The sequence below is a fragment of the Eubalaena glacialis genome, chromosome 11 (genome assembly GCF_028564815.1).
Source record: "Eubalaena glacialis isolate mEubGla1 chromosome 11, mEubGla1.1.hap2.+ XY, whole genome shotgun sequence".
Lineage (NCBI taxonomy): Eukaryota > Metazoa > Chordata > Mammalia > Artiodactyla > Balaenidae > Eubalaena > Eubalaena glacialis.
In genome coordinates, this window is record NC_083726.1 from 90332794 (window position 1) to 90356561 (window position 23768).

Below are 23768 nucleotides of genomic sequence, written 5' to 3' on the forward strand. Positions count from 1 at the left end.
GCAAAGTCTGCCATTCATGGTCCTCATTTCTCTGCTGGATGGAGCTAATCTAATTAAAGGTTGTAAGCATTGAAGATTCAGCTATTTTCTTTCCACCTGGAGTTTATGTGGGGCAGCAATACTAGGGTAAATGTAGATGTTCTGCAGTCTCATATGTTCCCTTCTGTGTGCTGTGCCAGGGTCTGGCCTGGGGGAAGATTTTTGAACACAAAATGCAATCTATCAACAATTGAAAAAATAAGTTTATGATATTTTAAATATAGTCTGCTATTGTTTCAAGAAGTAGACAGATAAGGTACAATTAGTTTTTACAGGTTTATGTATTTATAGTTATATAGAGATCTTGAAAACATATACAGAGTTACAGCTTCTCTTCACGTCTTTTGAATTGGGGTTGGGTGGATGCCTAGAGAGGTTTTTATACCTTTTAGCCTGGGGTAGCCTGAAGGTTTTGCCTAATTCTTCCTATCAATATTCTCCAGGCCAAATCACACTTACATATATGCTCTTTTGGCTGCAAGGGGCAGAATCCCAATTTAAATTACCTGAGGCAAAAAAAAGTCAAATTCATGATAACATTAGAGGTTGCTTGTTTCATATGTCTCCTCTGTCCTGAGTGTCAGCCTCATTCTTCTCTCTCGCTGCAGATTATCTTTCTTCACATAACAGAAGCATGACCACTGGTATCTCCTGAGTTTTTCAGCTTACAACGCTGGCCACCTGCAGAGAGACCACCTCAGCTCTCTGGGTCCCAAGTCCAAGACCAATGAGAAATTGCTTATTGGCCCAGCTTGGGCCACAAGCCTTCTTCTAGACCAATCAATTGTTTTGAGAGGAGGGAGAAATGTGTGTGTGTATGTGTGTGTGTGTGTGTGTGTGTGTGTGTGTGAGTTGTTGCATCATATCATTGTATCAATAGCTCCTGACAGAGCAATTTGGTTGGAATGAAAGGAACAGGGTTCTCAGAAGAAGGAGGCGGTCCTGAGAAAATAATTACACATAAGTCTACTATAGTATTATTGGAAAAAAGAGAAAGAATAGGACTAGATGATGAATAGGAACTAATGTTTGGTATTTTACGTGAGGTAAAGGGAGAAAAGAAGGTCTAGAGATTTCATTGAGAAAGTAAGGAAACATTCATATGAAACTATTTTTTTTTTAACATCTTTATTGGAGTATAATTGCTTTACAATGGTGTATTCGTTTGTGCTTTATAACAAAGTGAATCAGCTATACATATACATATATCCCCATATCTCCTCCCTCTTGCATCTCCCAATTTTTTTTTAATTAGGATTTTTTAAAAAAATTTTTATTTATTTTTGGCTGCGTTGGTCTTCATTGCTGTGCGTGGGCTTTCTCTAGTGGTGGCGAGCGGGGTCTACTCTTTGTTGTGGTGCATGGGCTTCTCATTGTGGTGGCTTCTCTTGTTGCGGAGCACAGGCTCTAGACGTGTGGTCTTCAGTAGTTGTGGCTCGCGGGCTCTAGAGTGCAGGCTCAGTGGTTGTGGTGCTCTGGTTTAATTGCTCCGCGGCATGTGGGATCTTCCCAGACCAGGGATCGAACCCATGTCCCCTGCTTTTGCAGGCAGATTCTTAACCACTGCGCTACCAGGGAAGTCCCCATGTGAAACTTTAGATAGTACAGACATACTCAAAATGTTGACAAATGTTATGCCTTATTACTTTCAAATACTTCAGTAAAAAACAGATGAAACAAAATGGCAAAATGTTAGTATTAAAACTAGGTGATGGGTATATATGTGCTCATTATCCTAGTCTTTCTGTATGTTTGAAAAATGTTAATTTCAAAAGAAAAAAATAATCAAATTCCAAAGTGGATCTCTGAAAAGAAGTCATAAGCAGCATAGAGGGGAAAGATTAGTCAACTCAAGTAAAGAGATTTCATAGACTTACAAACATCGGAGCTGAAAGGGCCTTAAGATATCTTACAATCCAGTCTTTTAGGCTTTGTTCCTGTCCTGCCACTAACAATGTGTGTTTGGGTAAGTCACGAAAATTCTGTGGAACTTAGACATTTTTATTTGTAAAGTGAGGGGGCCGGCTTAGCTGATTTCATATAGTCTGTGTTAAACTCACTCAAAACTAGCTAAGACTAGGGACTTCCCTGGTGGCACAGTGGTTAAAAATCCACCTGCCAATTCAGGGGACACGGCTTCGAGCCCTGGTCCGGGAAGATCCCACATGCGGCAGAGCAACTAAGCCCGAGAGCCACAGCTACTGAAGCCCCTTGAGCCTGAGTTCGGCAACCAGAGAAGCCTGCGCACCGCAATGAAGAGTAGGCCCTGTTCACTGCAACTAGAGAGAAAGCCCACACACAGCAACGAAGACCCAACACAGCCAAAAATAAATAAATAAATAAATTTATTAAAAGAAATAATTAGCTAAGACTAGCTCTCAGGTATCAGCAAGACTTTAAGAAAGTGAGTCACCCCCACTTGACTGGCATTGAAGGCTCTTCATGCTCTGGCTCCAACTGAACTATTGTCCTCTATGCACTTTTATACCCCAGTCATTTCTTCTGTGCCTGGAACGTCTTCCTTCCCATCTCTACCTGATGAACTCCTATTCCTCTTATAAGGCCATCTCAAATATTACCACTTTTTTGATGTCCTAGTGGATTCCTTAATAAGATTTGACCTCTGCTCACTAAATCCTACATCACTTTTTGAACTTGTCCTGTGGAATATATGACATTTTACTTTTTATTATCTCTTTTTGGCATTTTAATTATTTTTGAAAAATATTTTCCTTCCTGCTAGACTCTAGACTCCTGAAGAAGAGGGATTGTGTCTTATTTAGTTTCATATTCTCAAAGCATTAGCATAATGACTTACATAAAAGAGATTTTTTATAAACTTGGACCCATTGTATATGGTAGAAACAGATTTATGCAAAATCGTGAGTTGGCTGTTTTGCTACCAAACTCTTATTGGCATAAACTAACACTTTTTCTGAAACTAATGATGAGGGAATATGGTTATTGATTTTCCAAATAACTTTTCATTGTGATAAGATTTTCCCAGAAAGCTAAAACCCTGGCAGAAGAAAATGTCACTCAAGAAAACGTCACTCACAGAAGAAAATCTTTTGTTGGAATTGTGATTATTTGGCATGTTTTGTGCTATGTAGAGGTTAAAGTTGGGATTGTTTTCTCCATTGCAGGTTCCCAGTCAGGCAGCATATGTACAAGCAGAATGGAAGGCCATGCTCTAAGTATTTGATCAATGATCTGCTGCCTCTGAAGGACTCTCTGGTAAAAACTCCAATGGAGGGCATCACTTATGCTTGGAGAGGCTCAGCCATGCCAGGGTCTGCTGCCTGCAGGAAGCACAGGAATGAGGAATTGACTGAGCACGGCTAACCTGGTGGCATATCATGTGGTGACTCTGACTACTAGTAAAATGTGGTCCAATGAACATCTGGGACTCTGAATAGTTACTTTAGCACTCCCATCTCTCTTGGTTGTGAGTATGTGTGGATGACATGGTGGAAATGAAGGATGGTACCAACAGAGGTTGTCTTGGCATGGGAATAGGGATATGATCTCTCCCCTCCTCAAGACAATTTAAATATTTTGTAAGATTTAAGTAATTTTTGTTCACTTAGCTTATTTCTATGTCATCATTTCGGAGGAAAACATGTATGCAATGATATATAGTTAATTCTTGGTTATCCTTTCAGCTTTGTTTTGTTGCAGCTTAATGCAGAATATACCTACACACTGTCATTCTGAAGTGATAATTAGAACATACCCAGGTATCTTCAAATTAGAGTTTAATCTTGTAATGTGTGACAATTCTCTTGAAAGCTTTAGGGGCAATTTTAGAGATTTTGTCTATTTTGATGAAATTTATATATCATAATTGAATGCATTCTGTTTGGGCTTCTTTCTATTTTTTCATCTTGAAAACATTAATGCAGGGCTTACAAACTCATAAGTCAGTTACTTTTCAAATGAACAAAACGTGACATATCTCTTGGCTAGTTCAAACAGTAAATTAGTTTTCTATTGTGCTTTGTTTTATTAGTCTAGAATCTAACAAACAATCTGTAAGGATCTACCAGCAAAGATAGGAGAAACACATACACAACCTGTCATTCCCTCCCCCCACCATTAGTGAAATTGTTTTACATATTTCAGTACTCTGTATATGAGAAACAGCAATCATTGTACAATAGCAAATTAGCATATGTTCATAAATATGTCACAGATATTACAGTTTCTGTATTTTCCTAGTAGCATCGACAACTTGTTACTACCTAGATAACCACCCTTCTTTCATTCATTCAATAAACATAAATTGAAGAACTAGGTGGACCAGGGTTCTGCTAGATACTAGAAATAGGAAAAGCAGGATGGTGACTCCTGCTCTGTGGAGCTTGCAATCCAGCTGAGCAGACACAGAAAAAGTCATTATAAGCGTTTTGAAGGAAAAGTGCAGGGTGCAACAGGAGCTAATGGTGCATTTCCCAGGCTGTGGCTCATTCTGATTTTTTGATTCTTCTTACCCTTCAAACTTGGAGAGAAAGTGAGGGTACAAGCTACAGTAATTGATGGTATGCATGCATACATATCTTCCAGGAAGAACATTATTCAGTCAAATAATTGAGGTTCGTTCTCTCAGTCCACCTCCCTGGAAGGTTTGCTTGTGTGTCTAGCAACGGTGTTCACGATGCACACCCACACGCCCCCCCCCGCCCCGCCCCCTTATACCCAAATCCCGAAGGAAGAGAGTACGGAGTGGTGTGGAAGGGATGACAATGTGGAGTGGGATGGATTCAGTTTTTCACCTTTCAAGAGAGTAAGAACTGATTGGTGAGCTCGTTCTGAATAATATAAAGTCAGAGAAAAGGGCAGGGTAAGAGAGCCATAGTCTTGTGAAGAGCAGAGTTCAGGGTCTAATTCCTGTTGCTTTATCAGCCGCCGATTGTACCTGCTGGGAGAGCTGATAATATCAAATGAGTACAGAGCTGGGGAACTGGAGCGCCTTGGCTACTTTACACTGACCTGGAAAATGTCAGGATATATTACGGAATGGGTCGAGGAGGGGAAGTTGGTAACTGAAGTCCTTTTAGAAGTCTCAAAGCTTTGTGGATATTGAGTATTGTTCCCCCCCCCACCCCCTTCACCATTGAGCTGGCACCAATTCAGTGAGGAAGGATAGCTTGTGAACGGGGCTGAGGGCTAGGGGAAGGATTCAAAGACTACGATCTTAAAATGAGATTGGCATCTGCACTTGTCACAGTTTAAAACATGTTGATGGTCCAGATCGTTGTGGGAAATGATTTCAGAGCGCCGTTAACCTTTCCCAAAGCTGCATTTCTTTTTTTAAAAAATCAGGATAGGTAGCATCCCGTTTAGAAGGCATAATCCTGCTCTGCGGCTTTGCCTCTTGCGGGCAGGAGGAGGCCAGGAGCCGCGTGTGGGGGGTCGCCCACGCGCCGCAGCCCCGGCCGGCGGGCGGGCACGAATCCCTCCAGCCCTGGGCTCTCCCTCCGAGCCCGCTGGACGCGCGCGCACACACACGGCCGAAACGCGCGCTCCCGCCCCTCGCGAGCGCGCCCTCCCCTCCAAGCCCCCGCCCCACGCGCCGGTCCTCCGCGCCCCCGCGCTCCCACAGCCCGAGCGCCGGCTCAGCTGACCGGCGGGCGCCAGACGCCGTGGCTCCCAGCTCGCGAGTGCAGCTGCGGCGGCGCGGGCCTCTCACGGCGACACTCCCCCCCGGCCCCGCGCGCCCCTCCCCCACCCCGCACAGGGATCCGGACCGACTGCGCGCGAGCTCGCGGCCCCTTCCCTGGCGCTGAGCGAGGAGCGAAGCTGCGGTGACGAGCGGCGGCTGCGCGGCCATGGGCGCGCCCGGGTCGCCCTAGGGCGGGCGCGCGGAGACCGAAGCCCGAGCGGCAGTCTCGGCAGCGAGCCCTCTCGGGCGGCGGCGGCGGCGGCGGCGGCAGGAGCAGCGCAGCCGGGATGAGCGGGAGCGGCGCGGCGCCCGGCCCGGGCTCGGGCTCCTCCCCGGCCGCCTGCCGTTTCGCGCACTACTTCGTGCTGTGCGGGATCGACGCGGACAGCGGCCTGGAGCCCGACGAGCTGGCGGGTAAGGCCGGGCTGCGGCGGCGCGGGGGTCCCCTCAGGGACGCGGGGGGCGCTGCGGGGACGCTCGGGAGGCGGCGTGCGGTCTCCAGACAAAGTCAGCTCCCGGCGGCGCCCGCTCTCTGGCCGGCCGGGCTCTCGGGCGGCGATTAATGACATTGTTATTTATTCCGCGTGCAGGGTGCGCTGCTGAGCCCGCGGGCGCCCGCCGGGGGCTTTTGCCTGGCGGGCGCGGGGTTATGAATAACGGGCGCGGGGGCAGGGTCGGGGGCGGCCCCGAGGGCACGGCCCCAGCCCGGCGCGCCGGCTCCCTCGCCCGCAGCTGCCCACGGAGGCGGCCGGTGAGTCACCAGGAGCATTAACTCCAGGCCTCGCTGTGCTCCTGCGGCTCCCGCCCCCTACCCTCCACCCTCCGCCCCGGCTGCGAAGTTTCAGCCTCGGCACGTGACGCGGCGCCCCGGCCCCCTCGGGGAGGGGAGTTGGAGGCCGCGGGGTTCGCGCCCACCCAGGCGGCGGTGGCCCGTGGGGCGAGCACCGGGCGGGAGGCTGGTTGTATTTCATCCCTGACTGTTCCCGGTCTGCGCCGCCTCACGCCTTGGGTTCTGCGATGACCGTCGAGTCACCTTTTGGAATCCTGTCGGTTTGGCAGTGTCACCGGAGCTGGCGACGATCTTTGAACGCTCGGGTCCCGGCACGACGCTTTGTTGACACCGCTTATACTGTTCCGAGTTTAAGTAGTTGGATATTTCCCCTCAGTTGGGTGCACCGAGTGTTGCTGCCTGGGTTTTCCTGGAGGGGCATTGGCCCGTCCTCTTGACTCATTTGGTGGCGCAGTGCAGGGCTGAGCTGGGGAACCGACGCTGGGAAAGGGGGCTGTTAAAAGATGGTGGTGGAGGGGCCGGGAGTGAGTGCACGGTGTCGGGAGGAGGCCGGCGAGAAAAGGCTGATTTCATTTTTCACGCCTGTTTCTTTCTGCTTGCCTTCTTGGGATCTGAATCTGGATTTTTTTTTTTTTTTTAAATGGGTGACATAAGTGACATCTAACGCTTGAACTTTATCTGTGTCAGTGTTAAACACTTAGGTCATAGCCTTTCAGAACAGCTTCTTTTGGACATAGCATTCTTGATTGCACCAGTGTGTATTTTTCTTTTCTTTTCCTTTTTGGAGGGGCGGACTGGGAAGAATGTATTAAATAATAAACAATAGTAAACAAAACTGTTTAGCCTTAAGATACAATACCCAAGTGACCTCTTACCCAAGTGAATATCTTGTCAGTTTCACAGCAAAACATTTTCAAAAAGCTAAACTATGTCTAGTTTTACTTAATTTTATTTTTTGAAAAGAGAGAGGAGTACCAGGTTTTCTCTATGTGTAATTATATATTCATGTTGTTTCTTCAATTAAGATTTCATGTACATATTAAGAATGGCTTTGTTAAGTGTTATGGAGTTAGAAAAAAATGTTTGCAGAGGGATTTGGAGAGATTCCTCTTTTGGGATTGGTGAAGGTATTACTTTATGTTTCTAGAATCCCTTTCCCCCTAAACATCTCCCTAAGCATTTGTGGCACTGAGGCACTTGGAGACCTTCTGTCAGTGGCGACTGATGACTGGAAAAAGCCTATATTTTTTTCTTCATCAGTCTGTATGCCTAGTAAAGCTAAAACAACGCCTGTAAGTGTGGCCTGGGACTCTTTAGGCATAGTGCAAATGGCTTTAACAAAATTGAACAGTAAAAAAACTTTTAATGCATTTTTTTTAAGGCACAAACTGGCTTCTTTTGCAATACTATGGGTGAGTGTGGGTGTTGTTTGGGATTTCTGCCCCTCATAATACTTGGTGTTTTGAGGTAACAATTTTGTCTGATAATATTTTCATTTGTTCATTCAGCAAATAGTTTTTTTTTTTTAAATTAATTAATTAATTTATTTTTGGCTGTGTTGGGTCTCTGTTTCTGTGCGAGGGCCTTCTCCAGCTGCGGCGAGTGGGGGCCACTCTTCATCGCGATGCGCGGGCCTCTCACCGTCGCAGCCTCTCTTATTGTGGAGCACAGGCTCCAGACGCACAGGCTCAGCAGTTGTGGCTCACGGGCCTAGCCGCTCCGTGGCATGTGGGATCCTCCCAGACCAGGGCATTGGCAGGCAGACTCTCAACCACTGTGCCACCAGGGAAGCCCCAGCAAATATTTTTGAAAGCCTTCAGGTGTAGATTGTGTTCTAGGCCCTGGGCTCAGCTGTAATCAAAGCAGTCAAAAAATCCCTGCCGGGGCTTCCCTGGTGGCGCAGTGGTTAAGAATCCGCCTGCCAATGCAGGGGACACGAGTTCAAGCCCTGGTTTGGGAAGATCCCACATGCTGCGGAGCAACAAGCCCGTGTGCCACAACTACTGAGCCTGCGCTGTAGAGCCCACGTGCCACAACTACTGAGCCTATGTGCCACACTACTGAAGCCCGCGTGCCTATGAGCCCATGCTCCACAACAAAAGAAGCCACAGCCTGCGCACTGCAATTAAGAGGGGCCCCCACTCGCCACAACTAGAGAAAGCCCATATGCAGCCACAAAGACCCAACACAGCCAAAAATAAATAAACTTAAAAAAAAAAAAAAAATTCCTGCCATCATAGAACTTACATTCTAGCATGACGAAATAATAAAAATATATAGTTTGTCAGAGGTTAATAAGTGCTATGAGGAAAAATAAAGCAGGGAAATGATGGTAGGGCAGTGCCAGCAGAATGGTGAGACTTGTGGGGTCGTAATGATTTTTAATAAGATGGTTAGGGAAGGCCTCACTGATAAGGTGATATTTGAACAGAACCCTAAAGGAGGTGAGGAAGCAAGCTATGTGGATTGTCTCAGGGAACAGCATTGTAGGCAGAGGAAACAGCACGTGCAAAGACCTGAGGTGGAAGAGTGCCTAGTTTTGCAGGTAACAGCAAGGAGGCCAATGTGGTTGATACTGAGTGAGAGGGAGAATAGTAGATATGATCATTGAGAAGGGGTAGGGGAGATTCTGTAGGGCCTCATAGACAGACTTTTACTCTGGGATGGGAAACCATCTCACTAGGTTTTGAGCAGTGTAATGAGATCTGATGTACCCTCTGAAAAGATGGCTGTGGCTGGCATGTTGACTAGAGTATATTAGGGGCAAGGATAGAGATGGACCGGTTAGGAGGCTCTTTTTCACTGTTTGAGGTGAGAGTTGTTGGTGGCTTGGACCAGGGCAGTAGCCATGAAGTGGTTAGAAGCTGGATATATTTTGAAGGGAGAGTCAGCAGGACTTGCTGATGAATTGAGTATGGTATTAATATTCAAAGAAAGTGATCAGAGATGACGCCAGGATTTTCTGCCTAAGCAATTATAAGCACCTTTATTTACTAAAATTGGAAGACTGATGGAGAAGCTGGCTGGAGAAGATTAGTTTAGCTTTGGACATGTTAAGTTTGAGGTGCCCATTAGACATTCAAATGGAGATACCAAGTAGGCAAGACATCTTTCAGGGGTCTGAATTTATTTTTAGATATGATTCGAAAGCCATGAAATTGGGTGACATCACCCAGGGAGTGGGTGTAGATAGAAAAGAGGCTCGAGGATTGAGTCCTGGAGACATTCCAACATTCAGAGGTGAGAAGGATGAGGGGCAAACAACCAAGGAGATTAAGAAATGTGACCAGTGTGAGGAGAGGAAACAAGAGAATGTAGTATCATTTTCCAGCTAACAGTCTTCTTAACTGTTTCCACAGAGTTACATTTAAGGATCAGGAAACACGGCCAGTGAGTTAGGCAAATTAGTCAGAAGGTTGTTTCTGTTTTGCTGCATTAATTTCAAAGTTAATGATAGTTAAGTTTCTATTTTACTTTTCTGGAACTGATCCATTTTTATCACACTGTTTCTTAGCAAGTTGTCCCCCTGTCTGTAGAAGATCTTAATTGACTTCTATTAAACGTAAATTCTGCCAATTGCTTTATAGACTTTTTCTTAACATATGTATATTCCTAGAACTCACACTGTGCAGGTGGTGGGACATTGTTATCAAATGAAGGACACAAACCATATGATGAAGTAACAATTAAATAGACTGAGACTTTATGAGAAATGAGACCTTGTAATAAAGTTATCAGGACTTTAGATTGTTTTTTAGACACTCCTCCAGTAAGGCGCTGCTTTACCAACAATGGAAAAGACTTCTTTCATCTCAAGTAGGTCTTTTAACAGCAGAAGATAGTTTAAATATATATAAATTTAAAATATTTTAAAATGGAAGACCTAGAAATTTTACGGAGATGTCTCTCTGTATATGTATACTGATACAGCAGTATTGCCTATTGTCCTTTCTCTACCATGTCTTAGCTGTTGTGCTTCTCCTACTCACTGTATATTTTCACGATGTACTTTATCCGCAAACAAAATTGTCCCTTAAATGTTAAAGCAGAAATGTTTAAATTTCCTTGAATGTTAAAGAAAAAAAGTTTCAAACTGATTCTTTATTGCATAAAGAAGAAAGGGGCTGTAAATAGAAGTCACTGGAATTAGTTGATGTGAAGGGAAGCAGGTGTCATTTTGAAATTTTCTTTTATGTCTCTCATTTCCTCTAAGACCTAGCTGTAGGAATTTATGTGGCTTGATTTACAGCACAGATCTTTCAGGCAATGGAAAAATGAAGGATGTGGGGCTTCCCTGGTGGTGCAGTGGTTAAGAATCCGCCTGCCAGTGCAGGGGACACGGGTTTGAGCCCTGGTCCGGGAAGATCCCACATGCCGCGGAGCAACTAAGCCCGTGAGCCACAACTACTGAGCCTGTGCTCTAGAGCCCACGAGCCACAACTACTGAAGTCTGTGTGCCTAGAGCCCGTGCTCGGCAAAAAGAGAAGCCACCGTAATGAGAAGCCTGCGCACTGCAACGAAGAGTAGCCCCTGCTCGCCACAACTAGAGAAAGCCCATGCGCAGCAACGAAGACCCAACGCAGCCAAAAATAAACAAATAAATAAATAAATTTAAAAACAAAAAAGAAACGAAAAAAAGAAAAATGAAGGATGTAATTAGACCTTTATTTAAGTAACATAAATATGCAAACCCCCCAGAAGGAAAGGCCTTTGCCTCTCTCTTTCATAGTACCTTATACATAGTACATAGTGTTTAATAAGACTTACACATGAGTCTACAAATTTTGTGGTGACCAGAATATTCTTAAAGCTTTCCCATGGTAGCTTGGATTCAGTACTGCTGATAGATATGGAAGTCTGATGGGTGAGCACTGCCAGAGACCTTTGTTTAGAGATCTTCCTTGGTGCCTCCAGCTGTTTATTTTTAGCCTTGGTGTCTTGGCTCTGGTTTCCAGAAGAGCTTAGAGGCAGTGGAGACCAAGGTCTAAATTCAAATATAAAATTTAGTTGAGACTGACAGTATCATGCCACAGTAGTGCTGGAAAGGACCTTAGACGTCATTTAGAGTGAAGAAACCAAGGCTGAGAGTTTAAGGTCTTAGAGATCACATTTGACCAGCACAGGCACCAGACTAAAGCCTGATTTTTTTGTTTTTTGTTTTGCCTTGTCTCGAGGCTTGTGGGATCTTAGTTCCCTGACCAGGGATGGAATCTGGGGTCTCGGCAGTGAGAGCGCTGAGTGAGTCCTAACCACTGGACTGCCACGGAATTCCCAAGCCTGTTTGTTCTAATACACAAAGCTCCATAGTTATTTAAGCTCAGAAAAAAGATGAGGTTGACTCAAGTTCAGCAGGCATTTCAGGATTGCCCTTAATCCAGACTGAATGTCAATAGTCAAGACTGTGCTAAAGTCTTTTAAAAACTGCCGCCAGGTGTACGGGCGTGGGTGGGGTAGGAGCTTCCTTCATCTGACTACATTGGTGGTGCCTCAATTGTTAGCCTTGTTGACATCCCTGGCCCACAATAGATTATGTTTGGGAGTTTGGAAGGTCTGACCTGGTAACTGGGAGGCTGGGGAAGGAATAATACAAGGATCAAGTTCCATTCTAATGGGGCCAAAGAAGATTCAAGGTCTGGTTGCTGTGGTATAGTGATAACTTGATTTTAAAAATCCACTGGGAGGGACTTCCCTGGTGGTCCAGTGGTTAAGACTACGCACTCCCAATGCAGGGGGCCCGGGTTCTATCCCTGGTCAGGGAACTAGATCCCACATGCCACAACTAAGAGCCCCATGCTGCAACTAAAAGGTCCCGCATGCTGCAACTAAGACCCGGCGCAGCCAAATAAATAAATAAATAAATATTTAAAAAAAAAAAAAAAAGTTAAAAAAAATCCGCTGGAAATAAAACTCTTCATGGTGAAATTGGCCCAACAGTGAGAGCATTTAAGTCCCTGTGGTAACCCTAGGGCTCAGGCACCTGCTGCATTGGCTAATGCAGGACCTTCCAGCATAGGGAGCTCAGAAGACCAGAGAAGACGAGATGGATAGGGAGAGGGGAGGAGGGAGGAGCATAAGTGTCTTTGGAAGAGGAGAAAATAGTAAGAGAAAGGGAAAGAAAGGGGACTGGAAGAGAAAAAGAAGGCTGGAGGAGGGCAAGTATGTAATATCCACTGCTAAGGAGTTGAGACAGACTGTTCTGAAATTCCTGAGTATATCCTTTTGTTTGCATTTCCACTTCTGGTCACAGACACTCTTGGAGTAATAGAAGTTAGTCATAATTTCCATGGAACTCCATATGGAAGAAAACATTTTCTTCTTCTATAATTTGTTAGAGGGTAGAGGTAGTTCCTACATAAGGTACTTTAGTCAACTATACTTCAATTAAAAAAAAAGTACTTTAGGAAACAAGTATCATATGTCCAGATCCTTAACAGTTTTGATTAATAATGACCTAAATTTTGTTTTTGGTAAAGCCATAACTAGCTATTATGGATTAATTATTCAATTTTTTTAAAATAAATTTGTTTATTTTATTTATTTATTTTTGGCTGCGTTGGGCCTTCGTTGCTGTGCGTGGGCTTTCTCTAGTTGCGGCGAGCGGGGGCTACTCTTTGTTGCGGTGCAGTGGCTTCTCTCTTTGTGGAGCATGGGCTGTAGGTGCGTGAGCTTCAGTAGTTGCGGCACGCAGGCTCAGTAGTTGTGGCTCATGGGCTCTAGAGCACAGGCTCAGTAGTTGTGTCGCACGGGCTTAGTTGCTCCGCGGCATGTGGGATCTTTCCAGACCAGGGATTGAACCCGTGTCCCCTGCATTGGCAGGCAGATTGTCAACCACTGCGCCACCTGGGAAGCCCCTAATTATTCAACGTTAAATGCTTACAGTGTGCCAAGTTGAGGAGTATATAGGTGACAGTCACTGTTTTGAAAGAATCTACAATGAAATAGCAATAATAAAATAACATTTATTTAGTACTTTCCACATGCCAAGCACTGGCCTAATCAATACTTCATGATTATTACTTCACTTAATCCTGACAACAACCTTAGGAGGTGGCACTATTTTCTCTATTTTCCAGATGAGGAAACTGAGGCTAGAGAATTTAAGTACTTTACCTAAGTTCGTATAAGAAGTGAGAAACCTGGATTAAAAGTCTGACATGATCCATCCATGCTCATAACCACTACATTTGCTGCCTCCTTAGTAACATATACTGTATCACACAGATTATAAAATCTACCAGTACTCTTCATGGATAACCTTATAATCAAATGAGATTATCTTTTAACTCCTCTGTAGAGGAAAGATATTAAGAGGGAGAAGACTGGTCTTTATGACCTTTAAGATCTGACTTGGCTTGTCTCTTCTTAAAGGTGGCACTGCAAGCATTCTATCATTCATTTATTTAAAAAAAAAAAAGAATATATATTTGATTTACTTTTGTTCTTTTTTTGTGGTATTAAATTTTTAAAATATCTTTGTTGGAGTATAATTGCTTTACAATGTTATGTTAGTTTCTGCTGTACAAAAACATGGAATGCTTCACGACTTTGCATGCCCTCCTTGCGCAGGGGCCATGCTAATCTTCTCTGTATTGTTCCAATTTTAGTATATGTGCTGCCTAAGTGAGCACTACTTTTGTTTTTATTAATGAATATTTATAAAGATAAGATATTATATAGGTATAAGGCATTTACTGCATAAATAAAAATACCACTTTAAAAAAAGTTTTAAACCTTTTCATTCTTCTTACTGGGTTTTATACCTATCTTTTCTTAGCATAAATTACTTGTCCTTAGGTAAGTTTATAGTTTTGAAGAGGAATGTTGGTTGCTTGTGAAACCATGGCTTGCGTGGCTGTCAGTACAGTTGTTAAAGCTGGATGCACAGTCAGAAGCTGAGAGTGCCATCCTGGGCCTGTTGCATAGGACAGCTGTGGGCCTCAAGTGTTTTTTTGTTTTTTGTTTTTTTGAATTTTATTTTATTTATTTTTTATACAGCAGGTTCTTATTAGTCATCCATTTTATACACATCAGTGTATACATGTCAATCCCAGTCTTTAATTTTTGCCAATTTGATTACTGTGTGTCTTGGCGTGTTTCTTCTTGGGTTTATCCTGTATGGGACTTGCTGTGCTTCTTGGACTTGGGTGGCTATTTCCTTTCCCATGTTAGGGAAGTTTTCGGCTATAATCTCTTCAAATATTTTCTTGGGTCCTTTCTCTTTCTCTTCTGCTTCTGGGACCCCTATAATGCGAATGTTGTTGCGTTTAATGTTGTCCCAGAGGTCTCTTAGGCTGTCTTCATTTCTTTTCATTCTTTTTTCTTTATTCTGTTCTGCAGCAGTGAATTCCACCATTCTGTCTTCCAGGTCACTTATCCGTTCTTCTGCCTCAGTTATTCTCCTATTGATTCCTTCTAGTGTATTTTTCATTTCAGTTATTGTGTTGTTCATCTCTGTTTGTTTGTTCTTTAATTCTTTTAGATCCTTGTTAAACATTTCTTGCATCTTCTCTATCTTTGCCTCCATTCTTTTTCCGAGGTCCTGGATCATCTTCATTATCATTATTCTGAATTCTTTTTCTGGAAGGTTTCCTATCTCCACTTCATTTAGTTGTTTTTCTGGGGTTTTATCTTGTTCCTTCATCTGGTACATAGCCCTCTGCCTTTTCGTCTTGTCTTTCTGTGAATGTCTTTTTTGTTTCACAGGCTGTGGGGTTGTAGTTCTTGCTTCTGCTGTCTGCCCTCTGGTGGACGAGGCTATCTAAGAGGCTTGTGCAAGTTTCCTGATGGGTGGGACTGGTCTCAAGTGTTTTTATCTGTCTCGAAGGGGTTAAGTGAGATGATTGATTTCTGAACTTACCACTCTTGTCTTCTATGGACCTGAAATTATTTTTGAATGAAAAACTAAGTATATCGGTTTTTTAAAAGATTAATCCTAGATGACATAGAACATGAAGACTGAATATACCCCATATTTCACATGAGGACTGATGAAGTAATTATAATTTCATTCACAAGGAATGGAAAAAAATAAGTTAGTCTATGCAGTGCCCTTTACAGGAAAGGTGCAATTTTTAATAAGCTTTTTGAAATATTAGTATTAGTTCATGGGCTCTCCGTTGTTATCTGCATGGACTCTTAGAAACCCAGAGACCCCTGTTTGAAATGACCATATTATATAATCTCTAGAAGTCTGTATTCTAGCATTATGGATGATACTACCAGTGTTCCACACAATAGCCAGTGGGATCTTAGAATAATTTTTTCCACTTAAAATTCTTCAATAGATTCCTTTGTATTCAAATTCTTTAATGGTATCTTAGTTTGTTCAGGCTGCTATAACAGAATACCATATACTGGGTGGCTTATAAACAACAGGAATTTATTTCTCTCAGTTCTGGAGGTTGGGAAGTCTGAGATGAAGGTGCCGGCAGATCGGGTGTCTAGTGAGGGCCCACTTCCTGGTTCGTAGATGGCTGTCTTATATGAAAGGGGTGAGGTTGCTGTCTGAGATATCACTTATAAGAATATATATGAATCCCATTCATGAAGGTTCCACCCTTATGACCTAAGCACATCCCAAAGGCCCTACCTCCAAATACCATCACATTGGGGGTTAAATTTCAACATAGGAATTTTGGGGGACACAAATATTCAGTCTGTTCACCCTGGTTGGCAAAGCTGTTCATGACCTGCTTTCTGCCTGCCTTTCCAACCTTCTCAGATTGAATCACTCTTTCCTGCTACATTGGTTTTCTTTCAGGTTCTTAAACACAGCAAGCTGCTTCTTCTTGTTTTAATTTTAATTTATGTATTTTATTTATTTATTTTTGGCTGTGTTGGGTCTTCGTTGGTGCATGCGGGCTTTCTCTAGTTGAGGCAAGCGGGGGCTACTTTTGGTTGTGGTGCGCGGGCTTCTTGCTGTGGTGGCTTCTCTTGTTGTGGAGCACGGGCTCTAGAGCGCAAGCTCAGTAGTTGTGGCTCGCGGGCTGTAGAGCACAGGCTCAGTAGTTGTGGCGCACGGGCTTAGTTGCTCCACGGCATGTGGGATCTTCGCGGACCAGGGCTTGAACCCGTGTCGCCTGCATTGACAGGCAGATTCTTAACCACTGCGCCACCAGGGAAGCCCCAGCAAGCTTCCTATCTCATGGCCTGTTCATCTTCTGTTCTTTCACTAGATCCTCTTCCCCTAGACCAGCATCGTCCATTGTAAATATAATGTGAGACACGTTTGTAGTTTTAAATTTTCTAGTAGCCACATTTAGAAGGGTAAAAAGAGACAGGTGATATTAAATTTATTTATATGTCTAGGAGATTATTTCAACATATAATCAATATAAAAATTATTCATGAGATATTTTACATTCTTTTTTTCTTACTAAATCTTCAAAATGCAGTGTGTATTTTACGCTTACAGCACATTTCAATTTGGACTAGCCACATTTCAAGTGTTTAGTAGCCACATGTGGCCGGTGGCCACCCTTTGGGCAGTGCAGCCCTACATCTTTGTGGGAGTGGCTTCTTCTCCTCGTTCAGGTCTTTGCACAACTGTTACCTCCTCAGAGCGGCCTTCCCAGACCATCCTGTATAAAATAGTGTCCTTCCTCTCCCTGCCTGCCCCACCCTGCAGTCGCCTTGCTGTATTTTCCTCACAATTATTACCACAGCACTTATTAGTACCCGACAATATATTGTGAATGCATTTGCTTGCTTTTACTTTTTATTTATTTATTTGTTTGTTTGTTTGTTTGTTTATTTTTGGCTGTGTTGGGTCTTTGTTGCTGCATGCGGGCTTTCTCTAGTTGTGGCAAGCGGGGGCTACTCTTCATTGCAGTGCATGGGCTTCTCATTGCGGTGGCTTCTCTTGTTGTTGTGGAGCACGGGCTCTAGGCGCATGGGCTTCAGTAGTTGTGGCTCGCGGGCTCTAGAGCGCAGGCTCAGTAGTTGTGGCGCACAGGCTTAGTTGCTCCTCGGCATGTGGGATCTTCCCAGACCAGGGCTCGAACCCGTGTCCCCTGCATTGGCAGGCGTATTCTCAACCACTGTGCCACCAGGGAAGCCCTGCTTTTACTTTTTAATGTCAATCTTCCCCATTAGATTGTCGGCTCCTAGAGGGCAGGACCTTGTCCCTCTTGTTTAGTATTGTATACCCTTTGACTAAAATAGTGCCTGGCCCATTATAGGGACTCAGATTGTTTGAATAAATGAATGAGATAACTTGAAATGAACAAATATAGAACTTTTCCTTTTGTTACCAACAATAAAATTTAGTATATTTGGTTTATTTGTGGGTTTTTTAACCTCTAAAATGGACTAGAGTTTTTTTTTTTAAATAAGAAGCTTGAAATTGCTAAAAAAAAAACAAGAGAGTGGATGAATGATTAATTTTTTAAAAGGTGTATGTCACCTTTGTGGAACGCTACTAAAAATTTCTTATGTCTATAATATTATTAGCCTAATCCTTCCCTCTTGAAATAAGCTATGATAAATAGATAAATAAAAGTGATAAACTTTTTTTTTAAACACTAGTTTTATGCAAGCAAGCATGCAGATACCAGCAATGCTTTGATTTTTTTTTTTTTAAGCAAACAACATGTCTTACTTATTTATGAACTAGTGCCAAGTGATGAGCACATAAATGGTGGGTAGTGTTTATGAAATTTCAGAAAGTGTCTGTACAAACAAGCACTGGTAGCTTCAGTTGTGTCTTTAGAGGAATACCTTAAGGAAATTGCATTCAGTTTCCTTCTTCGTGGGCATCCACATCAGCTTTGGGCCTGGTCAGCCAGGACAGTTCTCTTCTATAAAATTTAATCCTTTGTATTTTTTTTCCCATTTATACTCTGTCTTTATCGTACCTTGTATAATGTTCTGTTCTGCCTAAGGCTTGACTTTTTAAGATGGCACCATTTAATAACCTCTTAGCCAGAGATTCCAAAAATTTTCAGTATGAGGCTGTCTTCTACCTTACTTTTCAAACAGAATGCAAGGATATCTGTCTTAGTGTGAGGAGGGTAAGAACTGAGAATTCTGGGAATAAAAATGGAAGTATTTTATGCACTGCTGAGACAGCACTTCGTGAGCCTAGAAGAACATGAAACAGTTGCTTTCCCCTTCATTCCTGCACCTTTCCCAAGAATCCATGATTTTTACTAACTTTATTCTAAATTAAACATTGTGACTATTTTAATTAATGGATTTCTTAAGTTAATGCCTTTTAACTTTTATAAAATATATACAGGTCATACATATATATATAATTTACGTAAATAAAATATATATTTCATATATATAAAATATATAATAGTTGTATACATCACTGGTACAGAAAGTTAATTTTGAAATAACGCTTTCTTTAAATGACTTTCAAAGATACATGCTAGCACTATTAAGTCAGAAGTAGTTCCAGGAAATCACCTTTATATGATGAAGCTATGAAAATAGTTAACATTTACTGGGCCATGAACTGTGGTTGGTTTATAAACATTGTCTTTAATCCTCACAATAATTCGAAGGTATTACTATCATCACTTTACAGGCGAGGAGGCTGAGGTTTGGTGAGTTGTTGCCCAAATTCACAGAGACAATAAAGGCCAAAGCTGGAATTGCATCCCGGTGACCCTCTTCCACTGTGCCCTGCTGCCCCTCCAAGTCCTCCAGACCAGCTGTCCTCAACTGCTGGGTGGTGACATATTACTGTGCCTGGCAGTTGTGAGTTGGGTCACAAGTAATTATTAATAATAGTTGAAATACTGAGGTTGTAAATGGTATGTATTTTTAAATAAGTGGGATGAATTCAAGGTCTTCCCTCTAATGATGTCACTCTCATTTACATTCCTATGTGCTTTTATTGAGTGGAAGAGAAAGAGGTGGCATTACATGCACCATACCAGCAATTGTGAATAGCCCCATACATGATGGGAAATCTGTCTTGTTAATGCTACTGCCAAGCTAGTTATTGGTGAGCTGTGAATAGTTTTCATATGTTCATGTTCTCTTAGGAATACCACTGCAACAGTAGTCTATTTGCTTCCCTTCCCTGTATATTTTTTAAAAAATTTGTTCATAGTCCAAGGACACACATGGGAGTATGCTTTTCAACACTTAACACTGATCTAGATTGTTTCTAGATACTTATCTCAATTATAAAATATGACAGTGTTTTGCAAAGAGCTTTTAAACTGTAGAATACAATAAAAATATGAGGTAGAATTATAATTTTAAAGTTGTAGAAGTTTTAAAGTTCAACCCTGCTGTGGACTAATAGTCTGAATCCTTAGATACAGCTTGTAGACCTCTAGGTTTTAAACTGTGAAACCCAGTTTAAAGATACTTTAAATAGTTTCTTTTCTATATCCCAGAGGCCTTGTGATGTAAATCCACCTGTTTTGCATAATTGTCTCCTGCCCTGGCCTAGAGAATCCAGGTTTCTGCTTTGAAGATCGTGTTTTCTTGCCTTCCCTGTCTCCCTCTTTTCTAGTACAACATACTCCCACTCCCACTGTTATTTAACACAGAAAGTTATTCTATAGTTTGAGGAAACATTCATGTAGAAGTGATATCTAAATTAAGTTTCCAATAGTCAGCATGGCACAAGTTTGCTCATAGACCAGGCTTTTGTATTTTTTTCCCCCCTAATTGCTTCTTCAAAGATCACCCTTATTTTCATCTTAGTCCTCTTAAAACCACAACCTGCTCTTTTGGTTCTTTTTTCTGTAACAATGTGGAGAAGAGGAAATAATTTTTTGGCAAAAATTTTCACTGTCATTAACATCTCATAGTGAAGAAATTGAGGTCTCATGAATCCTCCAGTTACCTTCATCCCCAGCACAAACAGGGAGGAGGTTTGTTTGTTTGTTTTTTTGGGCAGCGCTGCGGCTCTTGGGATCTTTGTTCCCGGACCAGAGATCAAACCTGGGCCCCAGCAGTGAAAGCGCTGGGTCCTAACCACTGGATCACCAGGGATTTCCCAGGGAGGAGTTTCTAATTTAATTTTTTTTAATGAATGCATGAATGAATGAATGAATTTATGGCTGTGTTGGGTCTTCGTTGCTGCACGTGGGCTTTCTCTAGTCGTGGTGAGCAGGGGCTACTCTTTGTTGTGGTATGCAGGCTTCTCATTGCGGTGGCTTCTCTTGTTGGAGCACGGGCTCTAGGCACGTGGGCTTCAGTAGTTGTGGCACGTGGGCTCAGTAGTTGTGGTGCACGGGCTTAGTTGCTCCGCAGCATGTGGGATCTTCCCGGACTAGGGATTGAACCCGTGTCCCCTGCGTTGGAAGGTACATTCTTAACCACTGTGCCACCAGGGAAGTCCAGGGAGGATTTTCTTATTTCCCACAGCTATTCAGGTTCCATACTTTCTGTTTCTAGTATCCCTTCAGTCTCCTTCCTTTTCCTTCCCTCATAGTCCTTTGGGAAAACAGGGACAATCTGCTAGATCAACAATATTCTTTCTATATATTAAATTTATATCATTTTGTTTCCTCCCAGGACTAAAATAACAAGGAGAGATTGTTTCCCCGTAGGCAGATGAAATGTGAATTGTTTTGGGGGAAGTGAGCATCCCATACTCTCATACAATTCCCTGACATGGAAGTCCTCCCTGTCATAAGAATCAGTACCAGCATATCAACTGGAATTCCATGAGAATGAGACTTTAATAAGAATAGTTTGGGCAGTAGGAATTTAGGACTGCTTATAGGTTTAAAGCTTATGAATGATTCACTTCTAGGACCACAGTGTTTTGTTTTACTTTCCAGGTTAGTTTTCTTCACTTTAAGTTTAACCCTAACTTTTAAGGAAATTTAAGTGGCTGGGGCAACAAGATAACAAATTGTTTAAAAATGTTTCCCCATCTCCTATCTCAAGTGTGTTCTTTTTCTTAATGAACTTTTGTCCAAATTTCAAAATATTCTGGCTCAGCTCCAGGAAAATGAGCTTTCGTACTTGATTCCCTTTGCTTTGTGCCATTGTTCATGAGAACAATGACTGTGATTTCACAGCTTATTAAACCATAAGCATTGGTACCATTGAGGTGTTTATGCCAAAATAAGTTATTTTGTTTAGTTGTTCTCACTCCTGTCTGGCAGTGCTTATTTTTCCACTGGCAGCCCTAGTTACAGTTTTATTTTAAATAAATACATGAAAGCCTTGTGGGCTGCAATGTAGAATCTTGTGTATTCCTCACAGAGAAGGACTGACAGGCCTCGTTTACTGTGAAACACTTGTAAACCGTCTTGTCCCTGGGGTAAGGGGCCAGTGGAGAGAGAGTTAAAGTGTGCGTGTATAGAGGATGGAAGACAAAAACTTAAAACCACGCCTGTTATTCCAAAATCCTCTTTTCCTGATCTCATTGATCTATCTCTTACTCTCTCTTCTACATGGAACACAGATTTTGTGGTTAGAGTGCGAGAAATGGTACAGAGATATCCAGACAAATGCCCTAGATCCTGGAGTGCCCACAGTAATTGTGCTAGAGGAGTCATTACAGGGTCTTCTGTACAAATGTCACACCTGCTAAAAGTTTAACAGAATCATATTCACTCTTCCCTGGGATGAAATCTTCTCTAACTAGGAGTAAAAATGTAGCTTTTTTTGAATGTGGCCATAAGGCCAAGAAGTAGACATATTTTGTTGAATCATTAGAGGGCAGAGGCCTTGCTGTGAAATGTCTGTTGACATGTATGCATATTTAGTAGTTATTTCCGTGCCCCAGTGAACCCTGTTGAATAGATCAGGTGACAGCTTTTATCTGAAAGTCAGTCTTCGAGGGGCAGCTGAAGCATGGGTGTATGTGTGTGAGAGATTGGTGTTGTTTTCAGTGTAGGGGAAAGAAATAACTTCTTAAATTCCTTGCTCTTAAAAATAAGGAATTCTTTCATAAAATTCAGGTTTGCTTTGGGACTTAAAGGAAACGGTTGTATTATTTTAGTGAACATGACTGAACAGTCTTTGAATGTCTTCTGAGATAATGAGATACAGCCTCCTCCCAAGTGTGGGAACTATTTTGCACCCTGTTCCCCTGTTCCCTGACCTCTGCCTTTTGACCCTGCTGCTTTGTGTGAGATTATGGGCCTTTGAGCTTTTCACCAGTTGACCCAGGTTTCCTTACACAGAAACATAAAGCTTTAAGCTTCCTTAAAAGGTGTTCTTAGAATTGAGGAGAACATTCAGATTTAATTGTGGGCATGACTTTTGTAAATATTTTTTCTTTAAAAAGTCTGTTTTTTTTCTGTCCAAAGTATCTATATATTTTCTAATAGGAACTCTAAAGTTTTGTGACTGTGTGTATGACTAAATATGTTTTTTGTTTGGAGAAAAGTGTCACAAAGTAAAGGTGTTTATTTAGGGAGAGACTTAAAATTCGAGCTTTCCAGGATAAGGGAACCCAAGAGAAACCCAACTGTTTGCTCCCCATTGTTGTTTCTTTAGGTATGAGAAGTTAAAAATCTGTATTCATAGGGTGTTATGCAAGAGCAACAAATCAAATATTTTCAGAGAGAATCAATACTTTAACCTGCTTATCTTACAATAAGCACTTTTTAGACAAAAAGTGAGTAGGAAGAAGATTAGGGACAGACAAAAGGAGATGAATGCATTTAGTTTTGCTACTTGTTTGTAGTTAATGTGAGAGTTTCTGTTTTGTTTTTGGAAAGAGGCTAAAATTAGTGTCACAAATAAAGGTTTGTGGATTGTCTATGTATTTTATTATTGTTTTGCATACTATCTTCAAGTTTATCCAGAAAACTACGCATTTGCTCTGTTTTGGACATTTTAGTAGGACTTTCTGAGGAATGTGTGTTTTACACACTGTCCGAAGGCTTTATGTAATGAAGCTTTTGGACTTTGTTTACATGGCTCTTTCCTGGTACTGAATATCCTACCAGAAGTGAGGATAAGTAAAATAATTGGCTTGAAATAATAAAAGACAATAAGTGCTTTTGAAAAAGTATGTGGCTTTTAAATTATAAAAATAATATATGCTCAATTTAAAAGCTGAAGAATAGAGGACTGTATTAAGGAAACACAAGTATCTGTTATCCCAAAGGGGTGGAATTTAAATTAAGAAAAGAAGTTCTGATTTCTGGTCACTAGTTAGAAGCCAGAGTGACCATTTTACTGAGGTGTTGTGGTTAAGTGAGCTGAGCAATAATGTGAGAAACACAGTAAGATTTTCTTTTGTCCAAGTCATTGCCATTGATTTAGTAAGACAGTTGTGATGATCTCTGTGAAGAATTGTTGGTTGAAGGAGTGAATGAATAAATAGTATGGAGTTGT

General features: G+C 42.2%; 1 protein-coding gene and 1 non-coding gene across 4 annotated transcripts in view; one reads left to right on the forward strand and one right to left on the reverse strand.

Annotated features, from left to right (window-relative positions):
• The first annotated feature begins 5659 nt into the window (after positions 1 to 5659).
• Positions 5660 to 23768, forward strand: part of DENND5B (DENN domain containing 5B) — a 211341-nt gene continuing 193232 nt past the window's right edge. For 2 of the 3 annotated variants that reach the window (XM_061206351.1, XM_061206353.1), the window contains exon 1: positions 5660 to 6118. In XM_061206351.1, coding sequence (XP_061062334.1) covers positions 5992 to 6118 — 127 coding nt within the window. In that variant the 5' untranslated portion in view covers positions 5660 to 5991. The remainder of the gene's footprint in view (positions 6119 to 23768) is intronic. The other variant, XM_061206352.1, reaches the window with a different exon arrangement.
• LOC133101880 (U6 spliceosomal RNA) lies at positions 14016 to 14122 on the reverse strand. Its single transcript, XR_009702767.1, has one exon. It is a non-coding gene; the product is annotated as a U6 spliceosomal RNA (small nuclear RNA).